The 18851-nt window shown below is 37.0% G+C and overlaps 1 protein-coding gene across 1 annotated transcript in view; it reads left to right on the top strand.

Moving 5' to 3' along the window:
• Positions 1 to 18393, top strand: part of LOC104271503 (N-alpha-acetyltransferase 16, NatA auxiliary subunit) — a gene marked incomplete at its 3' end in the record, with an annotated part of 22091 nt that extends 3698 nt beyond the window's left edge. The window contains exons 3-8 of the mRNA XM_009866186.1: positions 3213 to 3370; positions 4439 to 4573; positions 10758 to 10911; positions 12438 to 12557; positions 14706 to 14801; positions 18287 to 18393. Of these exons, the coding sequence (XP_009864488.1) occupies positions 3213 to 3370; positions 4439 to 4573; positions 10758 to 10911; positions 12438 to 12557; positions 14706 to 14801; positions 18287 to 18393 (770 nt within the window). The remainder of the gene's footprint in view (positions 1 to 3212; positions 3371 to 4438; positions 4574 to 10757; positions 10912 to 12437; positions 12558 to 14705; positions 14802 to 18286) is intronic.
• Positions 18394 to 18851: the final 458 nt, after the last annotated feature.

Genomic DNA, 18851 nt, shown 5'->3' with positions numbered 1-18851 from the left:
TCCCTACAAATGCAGGAGTGATTTGTGCTGTTTCAGATGTAATTTCTGTGGTAGGGTGGTCAAGGGAACTGTCTTGCTGAACAAACTTATTTTGTTATGAGTTTTGATGGATTTTTATTAATTTTTATTTTTATTTTGATGGATTTTTATTATTGATGTGTTAAACTTAATGTAGCCTAGAAGACTACAAGGATTTTTTTTTTTTTTCTGACTTCAGAGAAAGTAAACTCATCTGAGTCCTATTAGACATGTACATTTGGTGGGGCTTTTTTTTTGTTTCTCTTTAAGCTGCATCCATAGAACAAACTCTGACAAAGCAAGAAGTTCCAGCTTTTGGCATTCAAGTGTATTGTTACAGCTCTACAGAGAATCCCCTGGGCTAATCTGTCTATGCGGAATTACTGCTCTGGCGAGCACAAGCTGGTTGATGCTGAATTCATTCCAGGCTAGGCAATAGGTTTGTTACAGTGCTCTCAGTTGTCATCTCCTGGTAAAGGCCTTGAGTAGCCTGATCTAGCTGAGAGGTGTCCCTGCCTGTGGCAGGGAGGTTGGATTAGATGACCTCTAAGGTCCCTTCCAGCCTAGGCCATTCTATGAAATTCCAAAGAAATACCATACCTCTTCTACTATTCCCATACTTCAAGAGCACCAGATGTGTTACCATAATGTTGCCACCCAAATACCTGAATATTTCCTAATGATGGGGCTCCAGTACATGAGAGGAGTCAAGACTACAATATTTATATTCTAGTCCATAAGAAGCTGAGATCTATGGCCAAACTTTGTAATAAGGGTTCCTTTTACATCCTTTGCTTGTGACTACCCATGAAGTTCTGATAAAAGCTTGAAAGCCAATTGATCCTCAGTGCTACCCAAGCAGAGCTTTGGAGTTCTCTAAAATATTTACCTTTCCTGGTTTATGTGAACTTAGTGCTGGTCATTTGATTGAAAGGGAGAGCCAAGGGGTAGCCACTTAAAGTCACCTCATTCCTGTAGCTGATTTTGAGGAGGTACAGTAACATCTGAAGGTGCTTTTGGTGTATCTTGTCATCTGTGCTTTTTAGAAAGCACCTGGTAGCAGGTGTTTAAAATAAAGCTGGTGAGTTTGCTGTTCTGACTTGTTTAAGGAGAAAACGTTTTAATTCCTCTGTAGGTCCCCATATTGAGGTTTTGGGGAAAATGATTGTTGTAAAACTGTTGAGAAATGCAGAAATTTTCTGGTCAAATTTCAAACAAAATCTGACCAGTTTTTGGATATAACTTGACTGGTGATCTGATCAGATATCTACACTTATTTCAAGATCACATGTTTCAGACAGTGGCATCTTATACTCAGGGCACTGTGGGAACACACGCAAGACTGCGCAGAGCTGTCCACTCTCATAAATTGGTGGCATTGTGCTTTATTGGCTTGTATCAGCTGTTAAAATTTTTTGACAGTGAGTTTTGACTACTGTATGTGCTTATTTCTTGATTGCTTGGTGAAGACTATGATTTATGAAAGATTAAGACAGATTACCAGCTGGTAATGATGCCTGGTAAATCACAATCGTTAAGGTTGGAAAATACCTCCAAGATCATCAAATTACTCGAAGCATCATCTTAGTCTAAGTATGCTGTGAAAGTGCACATAAATTGTTTTGAATTGACTTGTCTTGCTCTGGATGAGAATCTAAAGTACCAGTAGTTCTGAGACAGGTGTGTGAAGATGCTGCATTTAACTTTGGTCTGTGTTGTGAATAGCTGAACTCCAATAGGCAAGGCAGGATTTATAGCAAGCAGTAGTAATATTAGACCAGCTGCTATAACTGTATCCAAAATCCTTTTGTCACCCTTTCCCATTTAGTCTTAAATCATCACGGCAGCAATGGCAGCTCTCGAAGCAGTCTCAAAGCAGCATGTGGGGTTTCTGTGTGCTTCAGCTGGCTGAAATGAGTGAATTTGGTGTTTGCGTAGAACTGCAGAGCAGGATCTCTTGCTTGTGTTTTGGGAGAATTCATACTCTGAAGGAAGCTTCCAGGTCCCTTCTTTTGGCTGGAGTCCTGTATCTTTTTCTTGATAATTGCAAACCTACTTTATATCTTCATATCTCAAAACTTACTTCAGGAAATGAGTCTTTCAAAGAAAGAGCGAGCTTACATTTTTATTTCTTGGGTTAATGTGGCCAGGTTAACCCACTGAATTTACATGCTTTCTCAACTTGTTGAGATGCAAAGCTTGGAAATTATTGTATCTTTGGAGAGAACAGTTGCAATTTAATATGTTTCAATTCGATAGCATAAAAACTATTAAATATTTTACTTATTAGCATTGAGTTATTTGTGTCATCTTAACTGAAAGCGGATGAAGGATGCATATACTTCTCGCCAAGATTTGCTATGGTTTTGTTGCTTCAGTTGCACATGGGGGAGAGATGCTTGAGTGAACTTTGAGCTGCTTCCATTTTCAAATTACTTTGGACTTACTATTGTGGAATATGTTGGCTCAATGAGCTACTAGTAACAAAAGGTGGATCGCATCAAGTAATTTTCCTTTTAATATGACTTTTGGAGACTGATAGAAATGCACAGAGCGTAACATGTTCTTGTGACATAAGTTGGTTTTGTGCTTTGAATTCAGAATCTTTCCAGGCTAAAAAAAAAATTTAAAAAGTGCTTGTGAGAGAAAGGTCTGTTGATATGGTACACTGCTGGTGGAAATCTGAGATGCTGAGAATGTGAAAAAGGCTTTTGGTGCACAGAAATGCTAAGCTTTTCTTTTTTCAATCAATCAAGTGTAGCTCTGTGTTTACTCCTTGTAGAGTCTGGAGACTAACTGAGGTTACAGATATGCAAGTGAGAAAAAACAGAACTTGTACACTGATTTTTATTGTTAGAGTGACACATTTCTGGGAGTAGGAGTTCCTGCTGTAACTACAGTAGTATGTTTTAAACAGTACAACTCTTAACTCTGGGTCTTGTGGATCGTGTAGTTTGTGTAACAGTGTTTTGGAGGGAATTATGAATGTGATGTGACAGAAGACTTTAAAGTGAGATTTATTTGGAAGCATTCAGTGTTGTACAGTGTGTCAGTGCAGTCTGACTGGAGCAGTCAAACTTAATTTATAAGGATGCTGATCTTCAAGGAACACATCAAGTTGCTTGGTCTGTAACACAAAAGCACTGCAGTTACTTTGTGAAAATTGTGCGTGTATCTTCCTTAACGTGCATTAGGTTGGCATGTCTACGGCCTTTTGCAACGCTCTGATAAGAAGTACGACGAAGCCATCAAGTGTTACCGCAATGCACTCAAACTAGACAAAGATAATCTACAGATCTTGAGAGATCTCTCTCTGTTGCAGATTCAGATGAGGGATTTGGAAGGATATAGAGTAAGTATTCTCTTCAAATTCCTGTTTATTGCTGTTAGCGTTGTATTGTTACTTTATTCCATTGTAACGTCTCTTATGGGTGGTAATTCTGTTGCTACTTGATTTGGCTGTTTCAGAAGCATTTCAAGATCTTGTGTAGGAAAGCATGAAAACATTGCAGCAGAGCTCTGTATAATGTTGAGAACAGAAGTACAGTTTTGTACAGGTTGCCTTATGGATCACCTTGTAAAACTCTAGTTCTTGACTCATTTTTAGTTAAAATAGTGAAAATAAAAAGGATGAGACCTAAACCTTAGCAAGTAGGAGTGCTTACTATCCTGTCATGAAGTGCTACGAGTGGTGTTTTGGGTGTGTATAGTGAAGGTGTATTTTTATGAGGAATACATTATGTTTCTTTTGAGTATGTGGAAAACATGCCCCATGATGACTGATTTCTTGATTTTTATCGTAAATAAAACATTCTAAATCTGGCTTAAAAACGGAGGAAATGCTTTCAAAATGGCTGTACTGATTTGGCTGTTGAGGGGAAAAGTCCTGCTCCTTCTGTCCTTGGTCTCATGTGAAGTCGAGGACTGGGTGGTGGCATTAGTTGGTCTCCTTTGCTGAGGGTGTTGAATTTGTTAATGCAAGGCGAGGGAATAACTGATGTGGGGATACTATTTGATTTGGGAAGGGGGACTGACAAGTGCTGCTGCAGTGGAAGTATAAGGACCTTGTCCCTGGGCATGAGGAAAGTGGGACAGTTCTCTCAGTGTCAGTGAGTTATGCTTTCTAACAGAAACTCCTCTCTGAGATTTCAAAGCTCTGCCTTTTGGAAGTAATTTAGGCCCTGTAAGAGGTACGCTTGAAAACGGTATCTTTTGTTTCCCAACAAAAACTCCTGTATTTGGAATATAGCTCATGAATTTATGAGATGGAAATGTGCTGCTTTTCCCTTTGCTGTTAAAATTTCAAGAATTGCATAGGGCTTTGAAAAGATCTTTTAGTTTTAATTACCTGTACTGGTGGTAAACCTTTTTTTAACATCTTTGTTACTTTTAAATTGCTTTTTTTTTTCTTTTACTGAAGGAGACAAGGTACCAGCTACTTCAGCTGCGTCCCACACAACGGGCTTCCTGGATTGGATATGCCATTGCATACCACTTACTAAAGGATTATGATATGGCCTTAAAACTGCTTGAAGAGTTTAGGAAAACCCAACAGGTAAGTTTTTATACTCTGGGAAGAGAACACTTTGTATATAAGAGACAGAACCTGAAAAATTAGTTCTTCATAATTAGGAAGAACTAATTAAGAATTAGGAAGAGATTTAGTACTTTTTTTTTTTGAGCTTTCTGCTTTGAGTAGGAAGATTCCCAGGAGCTTAATAGCTGGTGCAAATTATACAGGAGTACTTTTTCCCTTTGCAGTAGGCTCTTAGGGTTGAAGATACAAGGATGGACTGATGTGGAGTAACTGAGGAACTTACTGTTTGCGAGGCCTGTAGCTAAAAACCCTTAATGACCCTGTCCCTTTACACTTAGGTAAAACTTCAGAAGATACTGTTTAGTGATGGATGTGCTCGTCTGCCCTTTCTCCTGCCATAGTGTGGTAGCCAGTACATCCCTACAGAGAATGTAAAATGACACTTCATTGCTTTGTATGCGTCTGTATAACATCCCTACAGAGAATGTAAAATGACACTTCTTCATTGCTTTGTGTGCGTCTGTATGTTGTGCACTTAAAATCAGTGCTTGGTGTGAAAGTAATGTGAAAATTAGACCTGAAAATTCTTTGTTTCAGAAGATGTGGCTTTGCTGAAACTTGGAGTAAATCAAATCCTACGGTGCTAAAAATCAGAATAGAACCCTTTTTGAGAGAACTCATTCCCTTTGTTCTGCTGTTGGAAATGCAGAACTACAAAGTCTGAATTAACAGAACAGAGTGGGTGCATTGAATAATCTAAGATGGAAAGAAAAAAAATGTATTTATGGATGCATTCAGCTTGGGAGGTTTGCTTGGGAGTATCATGTGCAGATAAGACATTACCTGACTTGTAGATTGTGATTTTCCTTTTTTTAAAAAAATATTTTTTTTTAAACAAACGTCTTGTATCATTTCTGAGAACTGCATTTGAGATCTTATGCAGCCAGAGTGGGACTAACTGTAAGAAAGGAAATCAGTCACTTCTAGGAGGGACGTGTTTTTGTTGTTCATGTATTGTGGTCAAACAAAGGATGTTGTAAGCCAGGTGTATGTAGCTTGATATTTTGAAAGAGCTGTAACTTCAGTGTTGGAAAAAATCTGAAAAGAATAAGTTTAAGTGAAAACGGGATTATCTTTTATGAGTGTTTGACAGCTATAAAGTCATGGTTCTTGAATGAGTCAGCAGAGCCCAGTCTGAGTTCAGTGTCAAAATGACTGTTTGATTAGAATGAATAGATATAAATGGAAAAACTGCAAGTGAAGTGTGAAAAATGGAGGCTCTTTCAAGGACTCAGAGGGCTTAACAGGGGTGTTGGCCCCTTGGAGAGAATGGAAGTGATGCTGTTAATGTTGTCTCCTCTAGAGAGTTGTGTGTAAATATGCTTGTTTGAGGACTGTCGTGATGATAATGCTCTTCAGTCTAGTGACTAACCCAGATTTAAATACCTGTCATAGTAATATATAGAGTAAATAGACAATATAGTAATATTAATTAGTAATAGTAATATATATAATATAGTAAATCAGTCAAGTCTGATTTATCACAATAATCATAATCTGGCAAGGTATCACAGTCTTAAATTTCACTCTAAACCAAAGAAATCATGAGAAGATCTTAAGCTCTGATGCCTTTTTTTTTTTTTTCCCAAGACTGGCAATATTTGGGAAATTTCCATAAATAAGAGAATGGTTTGTACTTGAACAGTGAGCTGTTGGTTAGAGTAGTACCAGTCACAGGCACATAGTGGAAGAGCCTTAAAAGACAGAAATATGCCATGAATGTTGAACAACATGAGTTCATAGAAAATTAGTTGTCAAACATTTCCTTTATATTTTTTTTTCGAGATTGATACTCAGTTAAGTGGCATCTTGTGTTTTCTCCCCCAAAACAATAAAAAATAAGGATGACAGTGTTAGTTTCATTCCTCTTGTGAATAGGGAGTGTCTTATGCTTTCCTGTGCGAGCCCATGTAGAGGCCTGACCACAGGAAGAAAACGAGTGTGTTGGGTCCAGAATAGTGAGGAGCAAACTCACAGCTCAGTTTTGCCCCACTTTGGCTCTTCCACAATAATCCCCTAATGTACCGTTCCTGTGGTCTCTGGTTATCTAACATTAAAATAGTTCAGGATACTCTATTGATCTTTGAGGAGATACGCTTCTTCCTTGCTTTACTTCCTAAATTTCCCCTCTTGCCCTGTACTTAGTACATGCCCAGAGTCAATAGATGAATTTTTATGACTGATTTGATAGGATGTTACATGTGAGTGTAATAAACCAGTGATGTTTAAGGTTTAAAAGGGTTGAAGGATTGAAGGGTTTCCAAATCATTAGTGAATGGGAATGTACAACAAACTGCTGATTTCAGGGAGGTTTTTGGCAATCTGTATTAGGCCTGATACTACACCATTATTTTTAATGAATAAATAAGTGTAACACATAATGTAAAACGCTGCTGTCATAGTAATTGGTAAATAATGGTGATGTAGGGTGATCATATTCATTGACTTGGATTACTCGGACAGTTCTGTCCATTCAGGTGTGATTTAACAAATTAACACAGACAAAACCGAGAAGTAAACCGAAAAAGATCAAGGAACTGGCTTTGTAGCAGTCGTTAGGTGAGTACTCAAAGATGCAGTATTGAAAAATAATAATAGCTCGAAGCTGTTGCCAAACCTGGCCGTCTGACTTTTTCCTGTGTGCTCCCACTGCTTCCTTGTGCAGCACTAGTTGGCTTGTGGAGAGCTGGTTCAGGAAGCCCAAGTGACGGAAAAATAATCACTCTTTTGAAGGATTGATTGGCTGAACTGAACTGTGAGGTGAGAGGGGAAAGAGGAAAGGGAATAATAGAGGGAAGTGAACTGCCTTTGTTGATCCAGGTTGCAGTTAGATTGACTTAGCTGGCTGTAAAATTGTCCTTAGGGGGAGACTTATGGGTGAAAAGCAAAAAATACCCTCATTTCTGAGAAGAAGCAGAGATTTTCTCTAGGGAGCACTGATTACTGAGAGACCAAGACTTGCTGATCATTCTGTGCTTGAAAAGTTAGAAAATGAAAAGAACGATATGGAAAGATAGAGGGCTAAAGAAAATGTAGTGTACTGATGGGCATTCTCTTTTTACTGGAAGCAGAAAAAAACCAATGTGATTCTAGTACAGTTTAGATACTGGTTTGGGGAAGAATGATAGCTAGGAAGAATGGCAATGGGGGAAAATAGAGGAGCAGCTAGTGGTAGGATGTTGAGCAACAAATTCAAAAGATCAATCACTTTTTATCGCTGACAGTTTTATTCTAGTGGCTAAGTTATCGTTGGAAGCTGTGAAATTTCTGTCTCTAAGTATATCCAGATCAACATTGTCTGTCATTTGAAAGCTGTAAACTAGCCAGATGCACAATATTTCAGTCAAAAGCAGGTTATGAGGTTGAATGCAGACATCACTTCAGGAAATATAACAGCCCGTGCTGGCAAAGTTAAATCAAATGATTTAAGAGTAACTTCTGAATTTAAATTTTGGGAACCAAGGTCTAAAACAGCTATGCCATTTGCTTTACTGTTGCATGTCCCATTTTTCCTTTCTTCTTTTCCAGAACAAATTTTTTATTCTTAATTTTAATTTTATTCCTAATTTCTGCATCAGGCCCACAATTACAGATATGGACAGAAAACCTCTGGAGTTTTGAGGGTCTGCTCTTAGGTATGTTTTGGCTGCATCTTGTCACAATTCTTTCAGTGACAGTTATGTTAGGGCATCTACAGTTATGAAGCTGATTCTTGGTGTTTTGATCCAGGAGAGGAAGAAATGTATTCTGAAACAGCAGAATTGAGTTCAAGGGAAAGTTGGATGTCTCATGTGCCAGAATCATAATTCTTCTGGGGAGAGGGAGAAGTAAAGATGTATCACACAGCAATAACAACACTGTGGAAAAAATCCTTTTTATAGAATATATTATTCTGTGTGAAACAATATGATTATTCAGATTTAGTGCTGGGGTTATAAGGTGCTTGCCTTCTGATGCATTGCATGTTTAAATCATCATTAACCTGATGAGATTTTTGAACTCTCTTTGAAAATTAACTTCTTCACTGATTTTAAAAATGGGCTGTTCAAATGGAGTGACAATTAAATATCTTTCTGGTCAATTTGCCCTCTGTATAAGAGGGAGTTAGTTTGATTTTTTTTTTTGACATTTCATAATTTGTCTTGTCAGTCCTGCCAAGCTAGAAGAGCTGCAAGGAGATTAATTGATATTTGTTACTTGTATTTTGTACTTATTTTTTAAGGATTTTGAGGGGTAGTTTATGTTTTGAAGGCCTAAAACCAGTTTGTGCTGTGCTAAAAGCTGTGCTACTTGTGGAAGTTAGAAGTGTGTATTGTAGGCGAGGATATTTTTATGGGCGAAGTGAAGGAGAAAGAACTAAATAAGCACTCTGTGGTTTCAGTTCTGTGATAATGCAGTAAGATGACCAGGCAGAAAAGCTTAAATGCTTCACCCCCTGTTGCATGTGCCAGATCTGTGAAAGAGTTAAAAATGCTTTCGGGTAACAGTGTTTTTATTAGTAGCTTCCGATGTTTAATATGGATAAAATTGAGTGTAGGTGGAAACAGAAATGGAGCTGCAGAGAGAGGAAATCTACTTTAGGAAATGGGTAGAATTTCATGCTGCTTGCTGACTCTAGTTTGTGCAAGGTTTAATCTTGTTCCATGAACTATCATCTGCTATAAAAATTTTAGCAGTTACTAAAAAACTTGAGTGCTGTTGCACTAGAACTGATGTTTGTTGTCAGATCCACACTTTACAATATTTTGTTATGTTGTCTTTCAGAACATTTCTACATAAAAGGAAATCTCCATTCTAAAAATTCACAGTACTGTAAAAGCTGCCTCTGAAAGTTCAAAGAGCATGGAAACAGAAATATTAAATCTCATAAAATTGATCTGTGCTTAAGGGAGGACTGGAAGTAGTGGGTTAGGACAACATACTTTAAATTTGAAAGTTAATTTCAACCAGTGTTAAATGTTTTGGGGTTTTTGTTGTTTAATAACTACTTGGTTCTTCATAAAAGTAGAAGAAAAGCTTTACTATGGGAAAAGTAATAGTAAACTGCTTGGGGACTAATGTGACTTGAAAGTGTTGTTGCTCGAAAAGAAACAAAGGATGTAATTTCAAGACAAAGCAAATCATTAACATCAAGTTCGACTGCTTCTTATCTATTTTTATTCTTTAAAAAAAAATCGTGTTAGACTATAACTGTCTTCCCTACGATTTCTCTTGAGGCAGTATATTTCACACAGTAAGCTGTCCTATAGATCTACTGGGTGTTGTCTGCAGACTTCTGCGTTTAGTCTCTGAAATTCTTGCAGTTTGCTCATAACTGAAGTAGCTTCTGTGTATATTAGTGAAGAGCATTTAGTATGAAACAATGATTACAAGTCTGCCAAGACTTTGCGTTGCCTAAACACACTTCAGTGAGTTATCCCTAGAAAGGAATGTCAACCTGTTACGGTGGCTGATGTATCGCTGGAAAGTGTGTGACCTCCTAGCTTTACTATAGCCTGTAGCAAAGTCCTAGGTATGCAACTGGCAGCAGACCTCAAATTAATTATCTCTTGTTTGAAAATGTTCTTTGCATGCTTCTGCTCTGTGCTTCCCAGGGTATTCAAGTATAGCACAGAGAATGCTTGGTTAGAGAGAAACAGTCTATGTTTCCTTCCTGAAAAGTTCTAATTGTCAAGTTATGGCCAATATATGAGGGGTTCATTGTTCTTGGAAGTAGTTTGGTCCCGAATTTTTGTTGTGCTGAAGATGGATGTTGTGATATCTTGGCAGTCTCCTGTGGGAACGTAGGGCAAAATAGTTGTGGAGCACGTGAGTCCTTCAGAGGGAAAAGATTACCAAGATTTTCACAAATTTCAGTGAACTGTGTGAGAGAACGGAAGGATTCTGTTTTTAATTAGCTCACTACAGTGATACAGACAAGAGAAATACAGGAATTATTCTTAAACTATTGTCTTACAAAGGTTATCCTGAATGAATCTAATTTGATTTATGAATAATGAGAATTTTATATTTTGAGTGTTTGGATGGGTGTATAAATAGACCTGATAAAGATTCAGGCTACAGAACGTATATTTTGTAATAGTGCATACAGTTGAGTTACAAGTAACTGCTGACTAACCTATTGCTTTTTTTTTCCCCCCAGGTTCCTCCTAATAAAATAGATTATGAATATAGTGAACTGATTTTATACCAAAATCAAGTGATGAGAGAGGCAGATCTGTTTCAGGAGTCTTTAGAACATATAGAGATGTATGAAAAGCAAATATGTGATAAATTAATCGTAGAAGAAATCAAAGGTAAGTCCTTTTTCTTCCCTCTGGCAGTGTTCTAAACTTTCTCTGCTAGCTTTCAGATCTGATAAAGCAGTAAAAGAAAAAACATGTGACACCTTTAATGGATTTGAAACAGTTACTACAGGGAGATGGATAACACCACATTTACAGTTTTGTGCTCGAGTAACTTGCCCTACCAAAGTGCATAGTGGTTGTAGGTAGACACTTGGAAATTACTATATTGATGCTAGAGTAGCTTTCTGTAAATTAAAGCTAGTATAGCTCAGTTTTAATTTCATGAAGAATCTTAATGTTGTTTATAGTATGATCACTGATTTTTCTGGGTTTTTTTTGACCTGAAGTATCCTTTTTGCTGTTTCCTTCTTAAGCTACGTAATGCACTTGCTTGTATTGCCCTACTTAAGTGAATACTGAGGTTGGCTTGGTTAAAAACAACCCCACAGCTGTTTTGTGGACTTAAAGTACTGATACTGAGTTCTGGATGTGTACAAATACGTAGTGTGGTAGCAGGTATTCTTCAGCAGCTCCTTGCTTGCACAGTTGTGGTAGGCTGGCCCTAGCCAGAAGGTAGACTCTGTGCAGCTGCTCACTCACTTTCCCCAGCTTTACTTACCAGAGCAGGAGAGAGAATAGGAAGAGCGAAAGCAAGAAGACTTGTGTTGAGGTAAAGATAGCATAAGCAAAATGAAGAGAAAAGCAAAACCAAAACCACCTGGATCCCCAAGTGATGTGAAGACGATCACTCGCCGCCTCCCACAAGTGGGCTGGTGCTTGGCCGTCTCCAGGCAATGACTGCCTGCCTGAACCCTCCTTCCTCTCAGTTTTTATTACAAAGCGTGACACTGTATGGCATGAAATAACCCTTTGGCTAATTTAAGTCGGCTGTACGCGTGACTGCATCCAGCTTATTGTCCTACTCTGGCCTCCTTGCTGGGTGGTAGAGCGGGGGTTAAAAAAAGAAGGCCTTGATACTCCAAAAGCACCGCTTGGCAGAAGCAAGAACATCAGTGTGTTATCAGAGTGTAGTCTCAGATCGCAGACCACAGCGTTGCACCGGGCTGCTGCCAAGAAAATGAGTTCCGTGCAAGCCAGAGCTGGCAGAACAACTAACTTCATAGCAAGCCAGTGTGATTTAACAGATTAAAAACTGGTTAGTTGATGTGAAAAATATAAGTGTAGTTGAGTAAACAGCCTGATAAGGAGTGACAGTCATGTGTTGGAGTCCTAGAAGGAAGAAAGCTTCTTTGATAATCCCAGTATAGCTGTTTTAAGTGTTCAGATACAGACATTCAAATAATCTTTGTTTTCACAGGTGCTGAATGCTCCCAGCTGCATTGAGTTTTATGTGTGGTAGCTTCAGGTAGCACTTGTAATACACAGTAAATGCCTGTGGAAAAAATACAGCCTCTTTTTCAAGTACCTGTGTATGACTAAGCACACCTTTACTTATCTAGATTTATAAACTTTTACTGTTAAGCCATCAGCGTCATTCTGATGTAATTCACAGTTCTTTATCACATTGTTCATAGGAGAGATGTTACTAAAGTTGGGAAGACTGAAAGAAGCTGGTGAAGTGTACAAAGAGTTACTTGAGCGCAATGCGGAAAACTGGTGTTATTATGAAGGCTTGGAAAAGGCCCTACAACCTAGTAAGTTAAGATACACAGATACATTGAAAATATACATGATATAGAGTATACTTAAAACTCTTATTTGACAGATTCCTGGTTTAGATTAAAAAGCTTTACTTGGCATAAAATTACGTACCTTACAATCTCGAATGTGATATAGTTGCGTTTATCCATTTTAAAAACATCCACTGAAAAACTTGCATGTGTGGAAGGACCAACAGCAAGTTTTTCTCTTCTTGGAGCTAACGGTGGCATCTGCGAGCGTGCTTACACGAAGAACGTTGCCGTGCCACACGTGAACTTGGAAACCAAATTGCGATTCCTTCCTGTCTGGTAGTTGATTTGTCAAACTGCTGTTGTGTATCGCAACATAAAACTGTCGTTCTGGAACTTAGTTAGGTGGTACCTCTTTCTATGGGCATGTAGAGAAATATGCAAATATATATTTCAGATGGCCTTTAAAGATAGGCCATCTGAAAAAAAGTTTGGGGTTTGGGGGGTTTTTTTTAGGTTTTTTTTTAGCCGACTTTTCTTTGGAGATAAATGTGATAAAATCTATATTATTCCAATGCTAGTTCATATTACTGCTGTTCTGTCTCTCCAGGAAAATAGCTAATTGCTTTATTGTTTTTTAATTACAATATTGGAACAATTTATTCTATAATAAGTGTTCTACAGTTGTAACTTTCACAAGTGTTTACACAGGAATGATTTCCTTGTATTTCACTGTTCACAAATTAGTGGAAGCTTTATTGGAATTACTCTGATGACATCATAAATCATAAGCCCACAAGGATATTATTACTAGTATTTAATACTATTATTTCTCAACCAGGCTTTTTCTAGAAAATGTTATAGTTGGATTTCATGTGATCTGGGAGTATGGATTGTGATTGGGGAAATGAAAATGATTGCGTTTGTTACATTTATGCAGAGTAGCGTGCCCCTTTGAATGGTTTTCTTTCTGTAGAGTTTAACATTGTGGTTATTGTCAGGGGAGATAAATTACTCAATAACTTGATGAATCTGTTTGATATAATAAATGAGTTGATGAAAATGTGTAGCTCTTAACAAAGAACCAATCCAGTAGTTTGTTTGACATATTAAAATCCTATGCAGATTAAAACTGTACTAATTCATAAAACTAATAATGCTACTTTATTTTTTAGGTGGTCTTAGGACTATTTCCTCCCCCATGGTAAGTTCTGGAGCTCCAACTTGTGACTTCACTTAGGGCTTTTATATGCTTTAGTTCCAATCCAAACATTATTTTAGTATAACTTATAGAATTCTACATCTCTTGGAGCCACTGGGTAACATATTCCCCCCCCTCCCCCAACGTCTGAGCTCAGTGACAAGATAAATTGTTTTTCTTGCAAAAGAAAAACAGATATATTTAATAAATATATGTTGTCATAGTATCGATCTGTACATTCAGGTTTTTTTTTAAATTGCTTGATGAATTTGATAAAATTTAAGCAAAATTGATCTTAATTACGTGAAAATGTCATTTCAAAGCAACAGATTAGTTTTCTTTAAGTTCTAACCACATTGGAGCTCCAAAGCATATTATGGGGGAAAGGGGAGGAGTGGGAAGAAAATTTTAAATCTTTAAGTAGCTTTATTTTTGTTAAACATTAGGGCGTAAGGAGTTCTGGTGCTCAGTACTTACACTGGCAGTATTATGCCTTGTTTTTGCTGCCACCAGAGAACCCATAATAAAGGCATGCTTGTGTAGTGTGCTGTTGTATACCGACCGTTTAAAAATGAGATATGTTTCACTGGATGCCTTAAGTATGTCTGAAATGGATGTGTAGTGAAAAGTTTTATTCAAGCTATGAATGTCAAACTCCTCTGTGAGTGTAAGAAAGAAACCAAACTCTAGTCCTGTATGATTGCATGTGTGAGGTAATTGTCCTGTTTGCACTTTATCCTTAAGGAGTGGTTAATGCTCGTAGTTGCAGATCGATGAACAGCGTGTGTTCGGTGTGCAGTTTTACAGTGATGTTTATGATGGTCTGGGAAAAGTAGCTTGAAATGTTGAAATTGTTCCAAATCCAAACTGTATAAGAAGTCTAGCTAAACTATTCTCGACATTTAAAAACATTTTTAGAAGAATAGATTTTTGTCTCTGTTACTTATATCTATTATATTTACTGATAATAGGCACTTTAGAAGAGAGGCTTCAGATTTATGAAGAAGTTAGTAAAAGACATCCCAGAGCAGTTTCACCTAGAAGATTACCTTTAAACTTTGTTTCAGGTAACAAGTTGCATATGTGTTCCATAATGATTTTTTTTTCTTTAAGTTTTCATCAGGTGGCTGAATGTGCATTTAATACCTATTTTTGTGCATGTACGCAAAACAGATGTACCTGTTTCTTTTGGGGTAGACAAAAGTTACTATGTTCTAGGAGTTTATAGAAAAAGTTCGTGTGCTCTAATATGGTGATATCGGCAAACTACATGTTTGTATTGATAGAACTACAGTACAGAATGCTATAGAGGTTGTAGGAATTATTTTATGTTTTTCTGCAGCATGCAAGTGAAGAATTACAAATTAAAAGGTAGGAGGTGTAGTACACTTGAGTTAAAGTACAGGGAGCTGTGCATACACACACCTCCCTCCTGTATCTTTGATATACATATGTATGTATAAGCCAACTTGTATTTTATAAATACTGAAAGCCAGTGTTAATGGTACATATAACAACCACGATAGCATAGGACTGATGAATTTCCTAACAATTTTTCTGTATGGTATGGTTTTTCTACTGTACAGAAAATGCTACCTTTTATGACTTATTGGGTGTACAAGACTTTGTTGTAGGACCATTAGAACTTAAATCTAGAGCAAGCTAACTTTGTGCTGATACTTTAGTAAGAATAGGAAGAAAAAGCAGATCTACAGTGTTATGTAGCTCAAATGATTTTATTTTTAACTTCATAGCTTAAGTTCTTTCAGTGACTGTCCTTTCAACAGTTGTTTTGAAATACAGTGCACAAATGTCCTCAGTTCCGAATAAAATATACTCCTTTTTAAAAGGGAAAGCTATGATCTTCCAAAATAGATGGAAGGAGGCTAAATGAAATGGTAAATGTCATAAAAATATACACTTGCTATGCAGCTGTTGAACTGCTGTAACTCCAGTTTTTATATTTATTTATTATATTTCTTTTTTGAAAAGAAATATAAAGTACATAAGTCAAAGTGTCACAAAGTCTTAAGTTGAGCTGCAGATGCTCAACATATCTGCTCATGATTTTGATTTTGTGAGGTTTGTTCTTAATTTAACTTGCTTACTTGAGCACTGCGTTTGTTGTGCCTTTAAATACCACAGAGCACAGTTAGTCAACTTTTCTTGTTGTTCAGGAATCTGAATGTGCATACACCTTTCCTGTGTAAAATCACAAGATCTTAACTGCTTTGTAAGAGATTTAGCCCTGAAGTTAACTCTTGTGCCTTAGTTAATCCCAGGTATTTCAGTTCCTTTGAAGATACGAGGGCAAATTTTAAGGCAGTTCAGCTAGATTTGAGAAGTTGGGAGAGTTTCTTCTCTAATAAAATTGTTATGGTAATGCATAGTAAACAAGGAAAAAACCTGCAAAATGCTTTTATTAAAATGCTTTCCTTTATTAATAATGTTTTGCTGTTGACTTCATTTCTCTCTGTTTTGCACAAGATTACTTTATCATAACTGACAGTGTAGCTTCACAGCTAATGTTCGTTTAAGTAGAAATATGTCTGGCAATGAGATTAGTTTTTCCTGCTGTAGCGATAGTCTAAATGCAAGCGAAATTCATTTTTAGATCAGTTGAGAAAAGTCTCATAGTAAGCTACTCTCTGCACTGCTTTGTCACAAATAAGAATTTTCTTAAATTAAAACGTATTTCTGTTAATCTCTTATATTTGTATCAGTCGTGGATGCGTAAGACTGTTTCTGATCCTCTAGAAATTAATCTGTTTACTAAATGATTTCTTGTGTTTATAAGGCCAGCAGATGAGAACTTCTGTTTGCAAAAGTGAACAGAATGTGAAGATGTGGAAACAAAACTTGTTTGCAGAAATGTATTTGCAAATTTCAAGAGGACAGAGTTTTTGATTAAATGAGGTTGATGTTCCAGTGTGGTCACTGACCAGTTGCTTGCAGCCAACACTGATTGATTCAGAATTGGCTTAAAATACTCAAATGCAGGCTTATATTAAAAGGGCAGACCTTGCTAGCCCTTGCCATGTCTCACATCTCAATTACCTTGTATTTGATACAAATCAGCTCCTTGATCCAGCTAGAAACCACCTGTAGGGAGGAAAGCAGTTGCAATTAATTTTCAGACTGATCAAGAGTGGGAGGTTGGAGTCAGGCCACCCAGTTTTAGATTTGTTTATGCTCCTGTGCATTCACCCTTCTTGTGGTCAGGTTTGCACCTCCTCAGGGACAAAATTTTGATCTTGGCTTTGTGCTGTAGGTGGGTGCCTTGCTGTGTGCTTTGCATTTTTTCAGACTTTATTTTAAAGCCCTTGTGCTTTCTAGAAATAAGTGTGTACTTCATGGAAACTTGAAACTTGATTTCCTAAATTGTGTATTACAATTCTTCCATGAAGAATATAAATTGGAATAATTCCACAGAAGAAATGGAGAAAACGAGGTGGATTTTTTTTTTTTTTTGCCATACAGGGAGATATCTTATAGTGTGAGAAAGCAAGTTTTAATTAATCCCCCTCTAATAAAGCATCCACTTGTAGTCCAGTTATGGACCCTAATCCACAGGTTGTAGGAGTTTCTATATCCAGCAGTTTCGTTCAGCACAGCGAGGTGAGAACATGAGTTATGTGTTCACAGTAATGGAGCTGATAACAGTAAGTGTTAGAACGATTAAGAATTCATGGAAGTACCTAATGTTATGTACAAAGCAGTAGTATCTTCATTTTCTGAGTATCTACAAAACAATCTGTTAATCAAATCTGTAATGTGTTCTTAACGAATTGAAGTTTATTTTAAGTTTTATGTGTGGATGTTAGCATTTTGTGGATGACTTCCGTATTCAAAGGCTTAGAGGAGTTCACAGTGGAGTAGGCAGTGAAATGTAGCAATGTCATTCTATGCAAAGCAAACAAAACCAATATAAAATTAATTGATAACGATGATTCTGATGTGGTACTTGTCCTTCTGAAACCCAGTCTTCTATTCTGTTTCTGATTCCAGAAACAATATTATCATCGGAAGTCATGTCCTACTCATAAAAAAAATAGGACTAGAAGAGAGGTAGAGGGTTCATTTCATCCATCCTTCTTCCTCAAAGCAGGATAATTTATATCTGCACTATTCCTAACACACATTTGTCTAACTTAATCATAAAAACTTCCAGTGATGGAGCTTTTACAAGATCTCCAAGGTAATCCATTCCAGTGCTTAGTTATTCTTACCATTATAACTTTTTCCACTGTTTGTTTAAATAGCTCTTGCTACATTCTCTGTAGCCAGCACCTAATGCTTTCTTTTTAATACATTTTACAGGTTTCAGGACTGTTACCATGTCTTCATCAGCAACTAAAGCATTTTACTCTGATCTCTTTTTTTTTTTCGTCATCCAGAGCATGTTTGCATCTTAGTCTTAAGTTACAGGAAAGATGAAAACCCTTAATTTCAGTTTCTCAGTCTGTTATCCAGAGTTGCACAGCAATTAGTGCTTATATTTTTATAACACTTGCAATCACTGACATATAACCAAATACACTTTTGTTTCTAGGTGAAAAATTTAGAGAACTAATGGATAAGTTCCTGAGGGTTAACTTCAGTAAAGGCTGCCCACCCTTGTTTACCACTTTGAAATCTTTATATTACAATCCAGAAAAGGTAAAATTTAGTATTTATCTGGTTTTAATGAAAACTTCTATATTGAATTTCTAATAGACTAGCTAACTGATTTTTTTGTAGTTTTTTCCTATAGCTTACCAATAACTGTTGCTGAACATTTTTCTCCTTAATGTGCTGTTTTGTCATCTGTGAATGATGACTTGATGATGCTTAATATGTATGAAACTTCTTCTGTGAACAATTGATGTCAAAATACTGAAGTTGGGTTGGTGCAGGGTGCACTGACGTTCTTGAAAAATCAGCGTTAACTAGCACCTTTATTTTTGTGTACTTTGGATTGAGGTGTGTCAGGATTCTTTCACCTTATGGTTTATGATGTCACCAGAAGTCATGATTTTAAAATATCACACAGATGGCTGTTCTTCTATGTAAATTTCTGAATTGCATGAGTACATGAATACATTAGTATTTATCACAAAGGCTTGTTTCTGACTTTA

The sequence above is a fragment of the Apaloderma vittatum genome, unplaced genomic scaffold (genome assembly GCF_000703405.1).
Source record: "Apaloderma vittatum isolate BGI_N311 unplaced genomic scaffold, ASM70340v1 scaffold7003, whole genome shotgun sequence".
In the NCBI taxonomy this organism is placed as follows: domain Eukaryota; kingdom Metazoa; phylum Chordata; class Aves; order Trogoniformes; family Trogonidae; genus Apaloderma; species Apaloderma vittatum.
The sequence above is the reverse complement of the archived record's forward strand: the minus strand, read 5'-3'. Positions and strand labels throughout refer to the sequence as shown.